The sequence below is a fragment of the Siphateles boraxobius genome, unplaced genomic scaffold (assembly GCF_051911475.1).
Source record: "Siphateles boraxobius isolate OS27281-9 unplaced genomic scaffold, OSU_SipBor_1 41, whole genome shotgun sequence".
NCBI lineage: Eukaryota > Metazoa > Chordata > Actinopteri > Cypriniformes > Leuciscidae > Siphateles > Siphateles boraxobius.
Window position 1 is genome coordinate 3068012 of NW_027509042.1, and position 16184 is coordinate 3084195.

At 39.5% G+C, this 16184-nt stretch overlaps 1 protein-coding gene across 7 annotated transcripts; it reads left to right on the top strand.

Annotated features, from left to right (window-relative positions):
• The first annotated feature begins 157 nt into the window (after positions 1-157).
• On the top strand, positions 158-11676 carry rbm5 (RNA binding motif protein 5). 7 transcript variants are annotated; one of them, XM_077197780.1, is made up of 25 exons: positions 158-322; positions 922-959; positions 2177-2369; positions 2445-2600; positions 3908-3977; positions 4578-4651; positions 5400-5483; positions 6222-6282; positions 6762-6827; positions 7029-7189; positions 7351-7448; positions 7554-7641; positions 7732-7800; positions 7906-7975; positions 8146-8228; positions 9108-9219; positions 9316-9407; positions 9495-9659; positions 9823-9963; positions 10055-10126; positions 10214-10387; positions 10485-10559; positions 10664-10764; positions 10875-11004; positions 11270-11676. In XM_077197780.1, exons 2-25 carry the CDS (start codon positions 943-945, stop codon positions 11393-11395), a joined length of 2478 nt encoding a protein of 825 aa, XP_077053895.1. In that variant the 5' UTR covers positions 158-322; positions 922-942; the 3' UTR covers positions 11396-11676. The 7 variants fall into 7 exon arrangements, with proteins under 7 accessions (XP_077053895.1, XP_077053896.1, XP_077053898.1 ...); XM_077197781.1 differs by having other exon boundaries at positions 158-246; XM_077197783.1 differs by having other exon boundaries at positions 158-246; positions 10058-10126.
• Positions 11677-16184: the final 4508 nt, after the last annotated feature.

The following is a 16184-nucleotide window of genomic DNA, read 5'->3' on the forward strand; positions in this document are numbered from 1 at the left end:
TTCTAAATACTAGTTAGGTTCAAACTTCAAAAAGTTTGTTATCCTTTGATCAAATGTCACAGATGGGCATTAGGAGGAGCGCTTTGGCAAAACGGCTGAAAGAAACTACATTTCCCATCATGCAACAGCAACAACAATGCGTCATCTTCCCATCTAAATGCATTCTGGGAAGGAGAAGCTTGTAGACCATTTTAGCTGCAGATGACATCGAATGACCTGATCAAGAGTGTAATCTTTTGGAGAGAGGTGATCTGTTGGCAGTCATTGCACTTCTCAATATTTGAGAAATATTTCAATTCAGTGTTTCGTTGAAATATATTTGGTAAGTTTTCGTTGTTTCGTGGCGTTCTTTGCGCCTTTTTTAACGACAAAACGACGACACAGTCTCCATTTTGATGTGCCTTCCTGTAGCTTACTGAACTTCTCACATAACGAAAATTAAAACCACACGAACTAAAACTTCTACCACAGGCTTTTTAGCCTTGTTGCCATTGAACAAGCATATTTTCTCGACATATATGGGTAATTCCGCGTTTTACTGGCATGTACTATGGTATTCTTTTAATGTATTCTATGTAAATACCTCGTTATTAAAATGCATTCAGTTCTCTCTCTATATATGTATGAAAGTATCGTAGTGTTTTACTTAACAAGTGCTGTGATCTTATCAAGGTATTATTATGGTAACTGTTACGTAACTTACATGGTATTAACAAGGTAACGTTACTATGAATACCATGGTACATGAAATGTACAATAGAAAACACAGTAGTACCATGTTAACGTTACTTTATATATTTGTACCAAGAGCACATAGGTTTGTGGTTCTAACACAAGGCTTTGTCATTTAATATAATTTGTTTATGATATGTGCAACATTAACATTGTACTATAACAATTTGTTCTGTACGTTTTTAACAGGCCTTGTATTGAGAAACGAAGATGGGTGCAGATAAACGGTCAGTGTTTTATGACTTGATGAGGTAAATATTCTCACAACTAGGGATGTGCCCAAATGCCAAATCCGCATTTGGAAAGGCACGAAAAATGAAAACCACATCCTACGAAGCACAGGAAGGGACATGGTTAGGCTTGCTGCGGTAGTCGGTTACATTACAGTACATCAGATTTTACTTATGTGAAGATAGTAAGGAGAGATGACTGACAGGACCATGTCAGAGGATTTGATGCGCAACAGATCCTAAACATCATTGACACACATTATCTTGTAAAATATGTGGTCAGAACCGCTGCTCCCTATATTCACAGTGTGCGTGATTGCGAATTGGAAAGTAAAAAGTGAGTCTGCCTTCAAAAGCAATTTCAATAACCCCATATTGATAGCAGCTCCATGAAGCCCTCAAATTATAATATAATTACCCAACTATAGAAATGAAAGCAAAATATACACTGTGCGGCTAAAAAAAGTTGCTGTTTGACTTTAAATAAGGCAAGCGCTTAAGAGTATATGATTGGATCATTATTGCAGTGATTACTATGTTTCTACCATGTTATATGTTTGGCAGCAGTCCTTCTAACCCTCATTGATGGAGTGTGTAGCTTTTCATTTCTTAAACACCCATGTAGGACAGACACATCATGGCCATATTCCAAGATGACAATGCCAAGATTCATCAGGCTCAAGATGTGAAAGAATGGTTGTGAGGGATCATGAAGAATCATTTTCACACATGAATTGACAATTGATGTTATTTCCATCAAGAGTTGCATACATTTTTGGTCAACATCTTCTATTGACAATTCTTCATTCCTCAACCATTCTTTCACAATTTGAGCCTGATGCATCTTGACTATGTCATCCTGTAATATGGCCATTATGATTCTTCCTACATGGTTGTTTAAGAAATGAAAAGCTACACACTCCATCAATTAGGGTTAGAAGAACTGTTGCCAAACATATAACATACTATAAACATAATAATCACTGAAATAATGATCCAATCATAGACTCTTAAGCATTTGCCCATTTAAATCCAAACTGACTTTTTTTATTTGCCAGGCGTTGTATTTTTTCTTTCTTTCTTCAACATGTCCCTTTAGGGGCTCCGTAGAATGCGCCATTTCCTTTCCAAACATAGTATTCGGCTTCGGACACATCCCTACTCACAACTTAAATTGACCGTCATAATATCATAATCTCTTGTTGTAACTCTAGGGTTAGCCGTACAGAACGCAGTGGCAGGTACGGCTCTGAACAGTCTCGCGACGACGACCGCAGGGACCGTCGAGATCGAGACGATCGTGGATACGACTCTCATCGCTGGAGTGACGATCGTCGTAGTAGTGACCGTTACGATGGTGAACGTGGTGACAGAGGTGATCGATATTGGGGCAAGGACAGTCCTGAGGTGAGGACTTACCTGCTTATTTGATTTTTTGACATAGAATGATGCTCACTTTACTAATTCTCATTCGTGTTACAGAGAGGAAGGAAACGGCGCAGCAGCGATGGGTCTGATGACGGACACCACTCGGATGGTGATTACTCTGAGCATGATTACAGAGGAGACCCAGCTGACGAGAAGGAGAGCAAGACCATCATGCTCCGGGGTCTGCCCATGAACACCACAGAGGCAGATGTAAGTCCTTTGTCTTTTTTACCCAAACGGTCAGATGCAGTGTCTTATGAATTTTCCATTGAAATAAAATCTTTAAAAAGCCTTCATACAATCATATAATGGAAAATTCTGCATTGATTATAACCAATTTTATTTTTATTATTACTATTAAGTATATTCATACATTTCTGTAATAAGATTTTTTTTTTAAATCAGGGCCTAGAATAGTTATAACATTTATTTTGTTATTATTATATTTAAATAATCCTGCCCCTGAACTAATTAAAGCTTATCATGGAAATGTCTGCAGTTATAAAGCTGCATGATCAATTGGAAAAATCTTTTTTTTTATAGACATTAAGATGTCTGAATAGACAAACAAAATAAAATGTAATTTACTAGAAGTTTTGGAAAAATGTTAAATCAATTTAAAAATGTTATTAGTTATTTTAAAAAATCTGTTTGAATGTATGATTCAATGACTCGCTCATAAAGACTTCACTTGTTTGATTACTAGATGAATCTGTTTTTGAACGAATCTCTTGAATGTATGATTCAATGGCCCTGTCCCAAACGGCACACTTCATATGCACTTGTGGTCATGTGGACTTGCAATGGCTACCGTGTGTCCATTAAGTCCACAAGACCAGGATGTCTCAATTGTCATTTTAGGTTTCAGAAGGTTGCTCGCGAGCGGGGCTTTGCCATCGATCTGCGCCTTTGATGCGCACGTTTGCCAAGCCTGCACTGAAGCGAGCTGCTCAGCAGAGTTCTTCCCGACTGTCAAAGCGGTGTTAGGTCACTAACTTGTGGACTCGTAGGAAGACCGAGAGTATTTAGGCTGCTATTTGGGACAAATACATTTTTTTTAACAATCCCTTGTCGCCTCCTGCTAGTGTAATGACCTGTTTTATACCTATACATGACAACTGCTCTCCCTGGTTCAGCGACAGCGCCAACACAGATCTGTATGTTCGCTGTGATTGTGCTTGTCAAAGGTTTAATAGACACAGGTGAATTCTGATTTAGGAATAAGATCGAATGGGTGTTTGAATCGTTGGCAATCTTTTAACGATTAATTATGCAGCTCTAATAAATAATAGATTTAATAAATGTATGGAATAAGAATAAAACTCAAATTAAGTTAAATAAATTATAACCAGTCTTTTTAAATATTACAATAATTAATTTGTTATTAGAAATGCATCTTTCAAGTTTTTAGTTGTAACTATTATACTTTTTTTTTTATCCAGATTCACTGTGAAAATCTAAATGAAATTGGCTTGTTGTTGAACAAACTTTATCTGACTACGCCTTGTAATCCACAGATTCGAGCAGCCATTGACCAGCTGGAGGGGCCGAAGCCGATGGACGTGAGGCTGATGAAAAAGAGAACAGGTGAGACTGATGTACCGTGGATCCTTCCCCTCCCAAACAAACCTGTGTCCGCTGGGCCAACCTGCTTCCGCTCAAACGCCTTTTGCCATAGCAACATGTTATCTGACCAGGTTTACCCTTGAGGCTACTTAGTTAAGAAATTTGTTGCACATTAGATGAATGTTTGGAGGTAAGTTTTTGTATGGGTTTTGTGTGCCGCAAAATTGGCAGAGTTTTATTTGTGCCAATTTAAGTTACATGAACGTAGAAGCAGTCATGTATCTTCTTTATCTTGTTTAAGTAGGTACACGCATATAAAAGATCATCCAAGTTTATCTGATGGCAGCATCTGTCTCATAAAGATTATTTTAAGATTCACCTATGTTTATGACTGTTTGATTTGATTATTGATTCAACATACTTTATCATCGTTAGATCAACAGCTAGAATATTATAAGGTGCTGTTGCTATGGTAAAAGTTTCCAGGCAACCCCCCAACATCTCTTTGGCCTCTCTGGGTCAAGGGGGTCACGAAGCAGTTTGTGACAGAGTTTGAATGTTGTACAACTGAACCATTTAAACTAACACGCCTCCCGTCTGTATATCTGAATGCCTCTCTAGGTATAAGCCGAGGTTTCGCCTTCGTGGAGTTTTATCACTTGCAAGCTGCTACCCGATGGATGGAGACCAATCAGGTTGCTTCCTAATCACCAAGTCTAGCTTTTACCCTGGGGAAAAATGCAATTTGATTACAAAAAGACTAACTGAGGAAAAAAAGCAAAGTTGCTGCCCCAGCAGACTATATGGACAGAAATGGACCAGAGCTCTTGTTTTTGAAGGCAAGGTGTGACCAAAACATAGAAGAGCCATTTGATGGAAACATTGGCTTTTCTCCTAAGTCATGTTATTAACTTTTTACCAGAACTCTGTTAGCACGGGTTAAAAAAAAAAAGCACTGATTTTTAACAGGGAAAGTGATAAATAATACAGTTCAGGTGTGACTTGAATGACTCAAATGGGTTTTAAGCTAAAAATTGTCAGTGCATTGAAAAATGTGTTTTTCATAGTTGATATTTTTTTGTGTGAAGTTGTTCAAGTCTAGAAGTAGAAGTGAAGTGTGGTGCTATATTTAACATCCCATTTCATGGACATCAGCATTAAAATATCTTGGCAGTTTTTAATAGTAATTAGTTATTTTGCGCAGAGAAAGTAAATGCCTCATCTAGAAAGTCCCCCCCCATCCCGTTTAAGAAAGGAGTGCCTTTTTTTACACTCTGTTCCGGCCCCATCCGGACACTCGGGTCCCAAACACACACCATCTTACACATTAAACCCTCCCGGGCGATCCTCACCCTAAACCTTCGTGGCTAATGTGGTTGTTCTTGGGCTGAGATCAAGCCTTCGCAAGAGAGGAAATAACCAAACCCTTTCTTCCTTTTCCAGAAACTGCTGACCGTTCAAGGCAAGAGTGTTGCCGTGCACTACAGCAACAACCGGCACAAGTTTGAGGACTGGCTCTGCAACTCAGTAAGTTACATGGGCTTCCCAAAACTAAAGTTAAAATTGCTGTTTCATGATTATGATATTGTAAGTCTCATTCAGGAATTTCATTGGATGTTAAAAAAATTAATTAAAAACAACAGTATAAAGGATATATATTTCACTACACTATCGTTCAGATGTTTGCTGTCAGCCTTGTATTTTTTAAAGAAACTCATTTTTTATGAGAGATGCTTTGAATTGATCAAAAGTGACAGTAAAGACATTAATGTTTCAAATAAATAAGCTACAATAAAAACTTCAGCAGCAAATCAGCATATTAGAATGATTTCTGAAGAATTGTGACACTGAAGTTTTGAAGCAATCACAGAAATAAATAAATTTTTTAAATATATTAAAATTGAAAATTATTTTAAATTGGATTATTTCACAATATTACTGTTTATACTATATTTTTACTTTTAAAAAATACAGCCCTGGTGAGCATGAGACATAAAGAAATCTTTTTGACCCCTAACTTTTGAACGGTAGTGTGTGCATATAAGGTAAAGTCATTGTATATTATATATTTTTTCCCTATGAAGATAGCTTTTGATGCAGATACGGCATTAAAATAAATGATGAATATTGTAGAAAATAAGTGACTCAAGCTAAGATCTTAAATGGTGTCCACCACGGTAAGTGTTCAAGCCACTGTAGTGTGCTTGTTACCTGATGCCCCATAGCAGAAGTGTCAATTAAAACAATATGACCGGTTGCTTGCAGTGTGGCCTGTACAATTTCCGGAGAAGGCTGAAGTGCTTCAGGTGTGGCGCAGCTAAAGTGGGTAAGTAGATCCCGAAGAAGGAAACCGCTGTCTGCACCCATCCGGATGGTCCAGTCAAACACTGTCATGTGTTTTTTCTTTTTTTACAAAAAGATGTATGTGGAGATGTTGGCATCTACAGTTTTCTTAACTAAAACATGATAGTGATGTATATTTATCTCTCTCTCATAATTGCTGGTGTTTGCTTTTTTTGTAGCTAGTACCTGACATAATGGCTCCTTTCAGAGTTGTATATGCTTGTTAGTCTAATCAGGCATCAAAAAATAAAACGCAATAACCCTTTATATCATCGTTTACAGTATCTGCCTCATCAATGCCAATAATTTAAAAACAAAATACTAATTTTGGCCGATAACGTTGTCACTGTAGGGATTGATTCATGATGTGCTCTAAGCTTTTTATGGGGCAGTGATGTGGTTTGAATCGGACTACTGTGTTTAAAGAAACTCAGTGTGCTTTTGTTCTTTGTTTATTTTCAGATTCTGAGTCCAGCAGCACCACAGGAACCACAGACACCCAACCCAGTGGAGATTACTATGGCGATAGTAAGGACATTTCCATTGAGCTAGGCCTGCATAATAAACATCTGAAATATCAATTGGCCTCCAATTATCGGCCTCCAAAATTGCCCAATTTCTAGACTGACATTTAAATAACAATGTTGGTTGATATACTGGTATAACCACCAGAGTGATGTGCATTACTTTTTTTTGCATTCACATTGACATGTTTGCATGTTTTGACAGCAATCATCCTGAGGAACATCCCCCCTCAATCCACCGTTGAAGCCATTCTGTCGGCACTCGCCCCATTCGCCAACCTCTCGCCTGGCAACATCCGTCTCATTAAGGACAAACAGACGGGCCAGAACAGAGGGTTTGCCTTCGTCCAGCTTGCCTCTCCTTTGGTACCTATTTTCTCCTTAAGTCCTTACAAATCTCTTTTGTTATAAAGATCAAATAGTCTTTGTTCCTTAAAGTGAAACCAGTATTTTGTGCACTGTTGAAAGCTCCGATAAGTACTTTTGCATGTTTTTAGCACATTCTGATGATGTTTTTGGTTTTGCAGGAAGCATCACAGCTCCTAACCATCCTTCAAGGCTTACAGCCCCCTCTCAAACTGGATGGGAAGACTATTGGAGTCGACTATGCCAAGAGTGCTCGAAAGTACGTACCTCTCATTCATATCCTCATGCGGTTATCTGTAGTTGTATTGCTCAGAAGCATTATTAATAATTCAGTTCACTAAAAAGGCTTTTTTCCCCTCCTCAGGGATCTGTTATTACCAGATGGGAACCGTGTTAGTGCCTTTTCGGTCGCCAGCACAGCCATTGCAGCTGCTCAGTGGTCCTCTAGTCAAGTACGAACAACTTAATAGTAATCATGCTTCAATGTTAAAGCAGAATTATGCATGCATGACTGATTTAATTGACTACATTTCACTTTACAGCCTCAGCAGAGTGTGGAGCCGACATCAGAATACAGCTACCTACAGGAGGGATATGTATCCTATTCACAGGTCAGCTGACTGCACCAACTTAAACAACACAAATACGTGCAGTACAACATTTATGTGAATCAGTTTTACATTGAAGTACGAGCTAAGATGGGTTGTTGTGTTTAGGAGTACCAGGCGTACTATCAGCAGCAGGCTGGAGCTGTGGACCCTTCCCAGGCGAATGGCATACTTGGAGGTAACGTCTGCCTGGCTTTGTCTCTATCCAGTTTAATTTTAGAAAGATAATGGGTGGTTGGAGGCCAACATTTTCCCAGATCAACATGATCTTTTGTATGAAAAGTAAAAGGATTAGTGGTGCTTGCTGTTCACAACGTGAAAACCTGTGTGATATGTTTTGATTTACAGCGGCTCCAGGTGTGAAGGTGCTTCCTGCTGCTACTGGAGTGATGATCTGTCAGACTGCACAGGTCTATCAACCTACTACTCAGGTAATTTTTTTTATTTTTTATTCTACGAATTGGCTATTCATTTATATATATATATATATATATATATATATATATATATATATATATATATATATATATATCAGTTGCTAACCAGGCAGCCCGGACCCACTAGCAGCCCTTCCAAAGGGGTCTGCAAAATCATTTAAAATAATTTCAAATAAGACGAAACAAGCTTTGAAATCTGTAACTTTCCATAATTTTATTTATTTTTTAATCCAGTCCCTCAACAATGGCAATTTTAAGTATCAAGTTTATCAACCTGGATATATGAGGGCATTTTAAAGTGTGATTTCTAGACATGGAATATGTCATGGATATAAATAAAATCTTAAAGTCATGGTATTTTTTTATAACGAGAATACATTTCTAGGTATGTCAACCTGAAAGATATTTTATTGGGTTGAAATTCCTATTTGTGAGAAATATTTGTAAAAAACCTAAGTAATCACAAACCACTAGAAAAATATTCAGTTATTGAAACTTCTGTAATAATTTATAATAATTTTTTAGGTCAATTAGGACATTTAAGTAGCTTTTATAAATGTGCTTAAATAGACATTGCTGTTGTGCATCTTGAGACAAAACTATGTCACTGACATATTTGAAGATCAATGCAGGTTGCTTTCAGTTAAAACAGCTCAAACAGGCATTTTAGTCTGGGACTAGACTTGAGCCGTGTCTGTGAAACTGGGAATTAATGACTGTAATTACATTTATTTAATTTTTTTAATGTAAATATCGCTGGGATCCTTCAAATATTGTCTTTGACAGTGGGAGGCCTCGGAGTGAGAAAGGTTGAGAAGCACTGTCCTAGTGTAATGATCGTTCTAATGTCATTATAACCCCTTTTCTTGTCAGACGTTACAGATTGATGGCAAAGTCCAACCCATCACAGCCGCTTCCCACATTTCCACCCCAGCAGTCTCAGCAACCAGCACAGCAACCGCTATCTCTCAGGAAAACCAAGCCAGTAAGATCAGATCAATAAATTCACACCATCCAATAAGACAGACATGATGCTACAGGACGTTTTCTGATTCTTCTGCCATTTTCCCATTTCCTCTAGCTGTCCCAGACACTACTTCATATCAATACGATGAGTCGTCTGGGTATTATTATGACCCCATCACTGGCCTGTACTATGACCCCAACACGCATGTATGTGTTCCATGCTTTTTTGGCAAGATAATGCTATATTTCATCTGAAAACTTGTAGAGGGTTCTAAATGTTGTTTATGTCTGTAGTACTATTACAACTCCCAGACTCAACAGTATCTGTACTGGGACGGGGAGAAGCAGGCCTACGTGCCGGCGGTGGACGCCAACAATGCGGCTCAGAACGCTGCCTCCACTCCTCAGAAAGAGGGCAAAGAGAAGAAAGAGAAACCTAAGAGCAAAACAGCTCAGCAGGTAATAAAAGTTTGCTAACCCACTTAGAATGCCAACATTTTAGCAATGTCTTAGCAACTATTTGACACCCTAACAACATGCCGGCGAGTTTTGCATCAGCATTATGTTTGAAAAATTTCAGTCCTTCATTGGTGCTAAAAATCCCTCTATCTCTGTGTGTCAGATTGCGAAGGACATGGAGCGCTGGGCCAAGAGTCTGAACAAACAGAAAGAAAACTTCAAGGGCAGCTTCCAGCCCATCAGTCAGGAGGAGAGGAAGGAGGCGGCGGCAGCTGATGCTGGTTTCACACTCTTCGAGAAGAAGGTATTGCTGATGGCACATTGCATTGTCTGATGATGATGATGATGGTGGTGGTTTTGTCATAATTCATAAGGTGTTTTTCTTTGCACATTAGCAGGCAGGGGCATTAGAGAGGCTTGTAACAGAGGCATCCAAAGCAACAGAAGAAGATAGCTGCTCATCAAAGGTGCCAAATGCACCGCACCACTACAAAACATGTCAGATTATCAAGTCGCGTGAGCTTATTTGTTCACCTCCCTTTGCTGCGCCACAGGTGGGGCTGGTGGCAGCGTACAGCGGCGACAGTGAGCCGGAGGAGTGCATGGAGGGAGATGACAGGGAGGACAAGTTGACCGACTGGAAGAAGATGGCGTGCCTGCTGTGCCGGAGGCAGTTCCCCAATAAAGAAGGTCTGATCCGCCATCAGCAGCTCTCAGACCTCCACAAGGTAATTACTCAGGGCCATTTGAGTCTTTATAATTGTTTCCGAAAACATGAAACTCTACTTTGCCGTATTTATATAATCATATGTCTGTGTTTTCCAGCAAAACTTGGAGGTTCTCAGGAGATCCAAACTGAGCGAAGCAGAGCTGGAAGAGTTGGAGAGGAAAGAGACAGAGGTGTGAAACCTCATTACAAACACACGCAGCCAAACTTCCTTCTTTTAAAGGGTATTTCCTGGAATTTGCTGACACTCATGTCCCTTTAACCTTGTTCTGAACAGATGAAGTACAGAGACAGGGCTGCTGAGAGACGAGAGAAATACGGTATCCCTGAACCCCCTGCACCCAAGAAAAGGAAATTTACCCAGCCAACACCTGTAGTGTAAGTTTAAGTGTTGTATTTGATCACAATATGTTTTGTGAGGTGTTTACTATGACAATACAAGTGCATTATTAATATTAAGATGCATGTTGCACCATTCGATTTTGCAGAAATTACGAACAGCCCACAAAGGATGGATTGAACAGCGATAATATCGGCAATAAGATGCTGCAGGCCATGGGCTGGAAGGAAGGCAAAGGTCTGGGGAGAAACCAGCAGGGCATCACAACACCTATTGAGGTACGACTCATTGACAAACATTTTAACACATGTATCTTGTATGATTAGCGTGAATGTAGGTGGAGTATGATCGTTTATGAAAAACATGCATGCATGGTGTAACATTTAAAATTTGGCAAGCACTAATAAAAATATTTCCTTTGTCAACTCGTGCTCCATATAAGGTTCATTTTGAACCCTGTTCTCAAACTCAGTAGCTGACTGATGTGTGCAAATAGCTGACATGACTGATGTTTTCGACATGAATCTGTCATCTTCCCTGCAGGCTCAGTTGAGAACGAAGGGAGCCGGTTTGGGAACTAAAGGAAGCAGCTACAGCCTCTCAGCCTCAGATACCTACAAGGATGCTGTCCGGAAAGCCATGTTTGCACGCTTCACAGAAATAGAGTGAATGAGGATCTGATATGTCAGTTTGGCAAAGACAAATATTAGTGACTTTCATCCTCTTTGCTGAGGAGTGTCATGTATTTATTTTGACTTCAGAAACTCTCTTGATGAACATAAGATATGTGACTAGAAGAATATGTACATAATGTACAAAGTCCTAGAAAAATGTGAAGAACGCGTTTTTGGTTATTTGCTTTTTCCAAAATAGATCTTGAACTGTGTAAAGTTTATATATGATCTCATTTTTGTACATAAGAAAAAATAAATGAGACGACCTGATTTGAATTTGAGTGCTTTTTTTTCACTGAAAATTGGTGTAATCTTTCCTGAGATTAGGTTGGGTTCTTTGGTTTGAGACCCATCAAATATTTACAAGGCAAATCTGAAGTGTATTGTGTACTGAAAGCTAAAAAAATATATAATTCTGTAGGGAAGACTTTCTTGTTTTCTTTAACACAAGACCTTTCACTAAGGCATGCTAGGGTTTGCTTAGTGATGCTCTGTCATGCTACAAAAAAGTCGAGAATATTTTGGTTTCATTGCAAATATCTCTGATGCCTGTTGACCAAATTTAATGCCATTTACATTATTAATTTAGCATATTCTATCCCAAGGGACTTGAAGGCTGGCCTAGTTGTGCTGCTTTGAATCCAAAAAGCTGTATTCTGGGTGAATAAAAGCCCTATTCATTCCACTCATCAGTTTTTTGGGTTTTTTTTTTTACACACAATCATAATGGTACGAAACTTGGAACAACTTTTGGCACTTGCTGTGTGAACACGCACACAAAAAATGGACATGATTCGAAAAGGTTATATGGTCATGAAGAAAAGTCGTTTGTTGTCAAAAATGACCCCAGAAATCCGCGCGCGTCTGTGTTTCCTAGCAACTGCAGCGCGCACACATCTGAGCAGTCCGGTGTTGGTACGCTATTGAGGTAGGCTATGAAAACATGAAACAAAAGTTTGTAAATACAAATAATCTTATATTTATTCATTATTGGCTTCTGTAGATGGACATCAGAATTTCCGTACGAAGCAGGGACAGTGAGGCATAAAGGAGAGAGTTTGAGGGAGGTAAGTAAAGACTTGATAAACAATTTTACATAATCAGACATCAGATGCAAAAGCATCAAGCCTCAGAAAAACCCAAATGAAAAAACTCTGCCAAGAAATGGAATTGCACTTTATTATAAGCAAAGACTTTTTATACAGAAAAACAGTGCACTAGTCTCGCATTAGCCTACTATGAATGGGAGAAAGTGCAGCATGCAATATGACGGAATAAGTTCCGTATTTGTTGCGATGAGTCTGTAAAAGAAGATGGACGACACCCCTGTACTCTCTTCCGTTGATGAGAAGTGAAGCCGCCAAAGTCGAGTCTGCGCAGTAGTGAGTGTGAAGTGGAGCCGCGATATCAAGGTCGCGCCAAAGCCATATTGATGGTCAGTGGTCACATAGAAATTTCTGTTTATAGTGCATATATATATATATATATATATATATATATATATATATATATATATATATATATACAGGTCCTTCTCAAAAAATTAGCATATTGTGATAAAGTTCATTATTTTCCATAATGTAATGATAAAAAATTAAACTTTCATATATTTTAGATTCATTGCACACCAACTGAAATATTTCAGGTCTTTTATTGTTTTAATACTGATGATTTTGGCATACAGCTCATGAAAACCCAAAATTCCTGTCTCAAAAAATTAGCATATTTCATCCGACCAATAAAAGAAGTGTTTTTAATACAAAAAAATAAAGTCAACCTTCAAATAATTATGTTCAGTTATGCACACAATAGTCAATACTTGGTCGGGAATCCTTTTGCAGAAATGACTGCTTCAATGCGGCGTGGCATGGAGCCAATCAGCCTGTGGCACTGCTGAGGTGTTATGGAGGCCCAGGATGCTTCGATAGCTGTCTTAAGCTCATCCAGAGTGTTGGGTCTTGCGTCTCTCAACTTTCTCTTCACAATATCCCACAGATTCTCTATGGGGTTCAGGTCAGGAGAGTTGGCAGGCCAATTGAGCACAGTAATACCATGGTCAGTAAACCATTTACCAGTGGTTTTGGCACTGTGAACAGGTGCCAGGTCGTGCTGAAAAATGAAATCTTCATCTCCATAAAGCTTTTCAGCAGATGGAAGCATGAAGTGCTCCAAAATCTCCTGATAGCTAGCTGCATTGACCCTGCCCTTGATAAAACACAGTGGACCAACACCAGCAGCTGACATGGCAACCCAGACCATCACTGACTGTGGGTACTTGACACTGGACTTCAGGCATTTTGGCATTTCCTTCTCCCCAGTCTTCCTCCAGACTCTGGCACCTTGATTTCCGAATGACATGCAAAACTGAGCAACAGTCCAGTGCTGCTTCTCTGTAGCCCAGGTCAGGCGCTTCTGCCGCTGTTTCTGGTTCAAAAGTGGCTTGACCTGGGGAATGCGGCACCTGTAGCCCATTTCCTGCACACGCCTGTGCACGGTGGCTCAGGATGTTTCTACTCCAGACTCAGTCCACTGCTTCCGCAGGTCCCCCAAGGTCTGGAATCGGTCCTTCTCCACAATCTTCCTCAGGGTCCGGTCACCTCTTCTCGTTGTGCAGCGTTTTTTGCCACACTTTTTCCTTCCCACAGACTTCCCACTGAGGTGCCTTGATACAGCACTCTGGGAACAGCCTATTTGTTCAGAAATTTCTTTCGGTGTCTTACCCTCTTGCTTGAGGGTGTCAATGATGGCCTTCTGGACAGCAGTCAGGTCGGCAGTCTTACCCATGATTGCGGTTTTGAGTAATGAAACAGGCTGGGAGTTTTTAAAAGCCTCAGGAATCTTTTGCAGGTGTTTATAATTAATTAGTTGATTCAGATGATTAGGTTAATAGCTTGTTTAGAGACCCTTTTCATGATATGCTAATTTTTTGAGACAGGAATTTTGGGTTTTCATGAGCTGTATGCCAAAATCATCAGTATTAAAACAATAAAAGACCTGAAATATTTCAGTTGGTGTGCAATGAATCTAAAATATATGAAAGTTTAATTTTTATCATTACATTATGGAAAATAATTAACTTTATCACAATATGCTAATTTTTTGAGAAGGACCTGTATATATATACACACCTTTTTACACACTGCACATACATGCATACACACACACACACACACACACACACACACACACACACACACTTACGAAATATAGTTGAGTTTCTAACTTGGCATTTTTGCATATTCTGTGTGTGTAGATCCGTATATATATATATATATATACAGGTCCTTCTCAAAAAATTAGCATATTGTGATAAAGTTCATTATTTTCCATAATGTAATGATAAAAATTAAACTTTCATATATTTTAGATTCATTGCACCCCAACTGAAATATTTCAGGTCTTTTATTGTTTTAATACTGATGATTTTGGCATACAGCTCATGAAAACCCAAAATTCCTGTCTCAAAAAATTAGCATATCATGAAAAGGGTCTCTAAACGAGCTATTAACCTAATCATCTGAATCAACTAATTAACGCTAAACACCTGCAAAAGATTCCTTAGGCTTTTAAAAACTCCCCGCCTGTTTCATTACTCAAAACCGCAATCATGGGTAAGACTGCCGACCTGACTGCTGTCCAGAAGGCCATCATTGACACCCTCAAGCAAGAGGGTAAGACAGAAAGAAATTTCTGAACAAATAGGCTGTTCCCAGAGTGCTGTATCAAGGCACCTCAGTGGGAAGTCTGTGGGAAGGAAAAAGTGTGGCAAAAAACGCTGCACAACGAGAAGAGATGACCGGACCCTGAGGAAGATTGTGGAGAAGGACCGATTCCAGACCTTGGGGGACCTGCGGAAGCAGTGGACTGAGTCTGGAGTAGAAACATCCAGAGCCACCGTGCACAGGCGTGTGCAGGAAATGGGCTACAGGTGCCGCATTCCCCAGGTCAAGCCACTTTTGAACCAGAAACAGCGGCAGAAGCGCCTGACCTGGGCTACAGAGAAGCAGCACTGGACTGTTGCTCAGTTTTGCATGTCATTCGGAAATCAAGGTGCCAGAGTCTGGAGGAAGACTGGGGAGAAGGAAATGCCAAAATGCCTGAAGTCCAGTGTCAAGTACCCACAGTCAGTGATGGTCTGGGTTGCCATGTCAGCTGCTGGTGTTGGTCCACTGTGTTTTATCAAGGGCAGGGTCAATGCAGCTAGCTATCAGGAGATTTTGAAGCACTTCATGCTTCCATCTGCTGAAAAGCTTTATGGAGATGAAGATTTCATTTTTCAGCACGACCTGGCACCTGCTCACAGTGCCAAAACCACTGGTAAATGGTTTACTGACCATGGTATTACTGTGCTGAATTGGCCTGCCAACTCTCCTGACCTGAACCCCATAGAGAATCTGTGGGATATTGAGAAGAGAAAGTTGAGAGACGCAAGACCCAACACTCTGGATGAGCTTAAGACAGCTATCGAAGCATCCTGGGCCTCCATAACACCTCAGCAGTGCCACAGGCTGATTGCCTCCATGCCACGCCGCATTGAAGCAGTCATTTCTGCAAAAGGATTCCCGACCAAGTATTGAGTGCATAACTGAACATAATTATTTGAAGGTTGACCTTTTTTTGTATTAAAAACACTTCTTTTATTGGTCGGATGAAATATGCTAATTTTTTGAGACAGGAATTTTGGGTTTTCATGAGCTGTATGCTAAAATCATCAGTATTAAAACAATAAAAGACCTGAAATATTTTAGTTGGTGTGCAATGAATCTAAAATATATGAAAGTTTA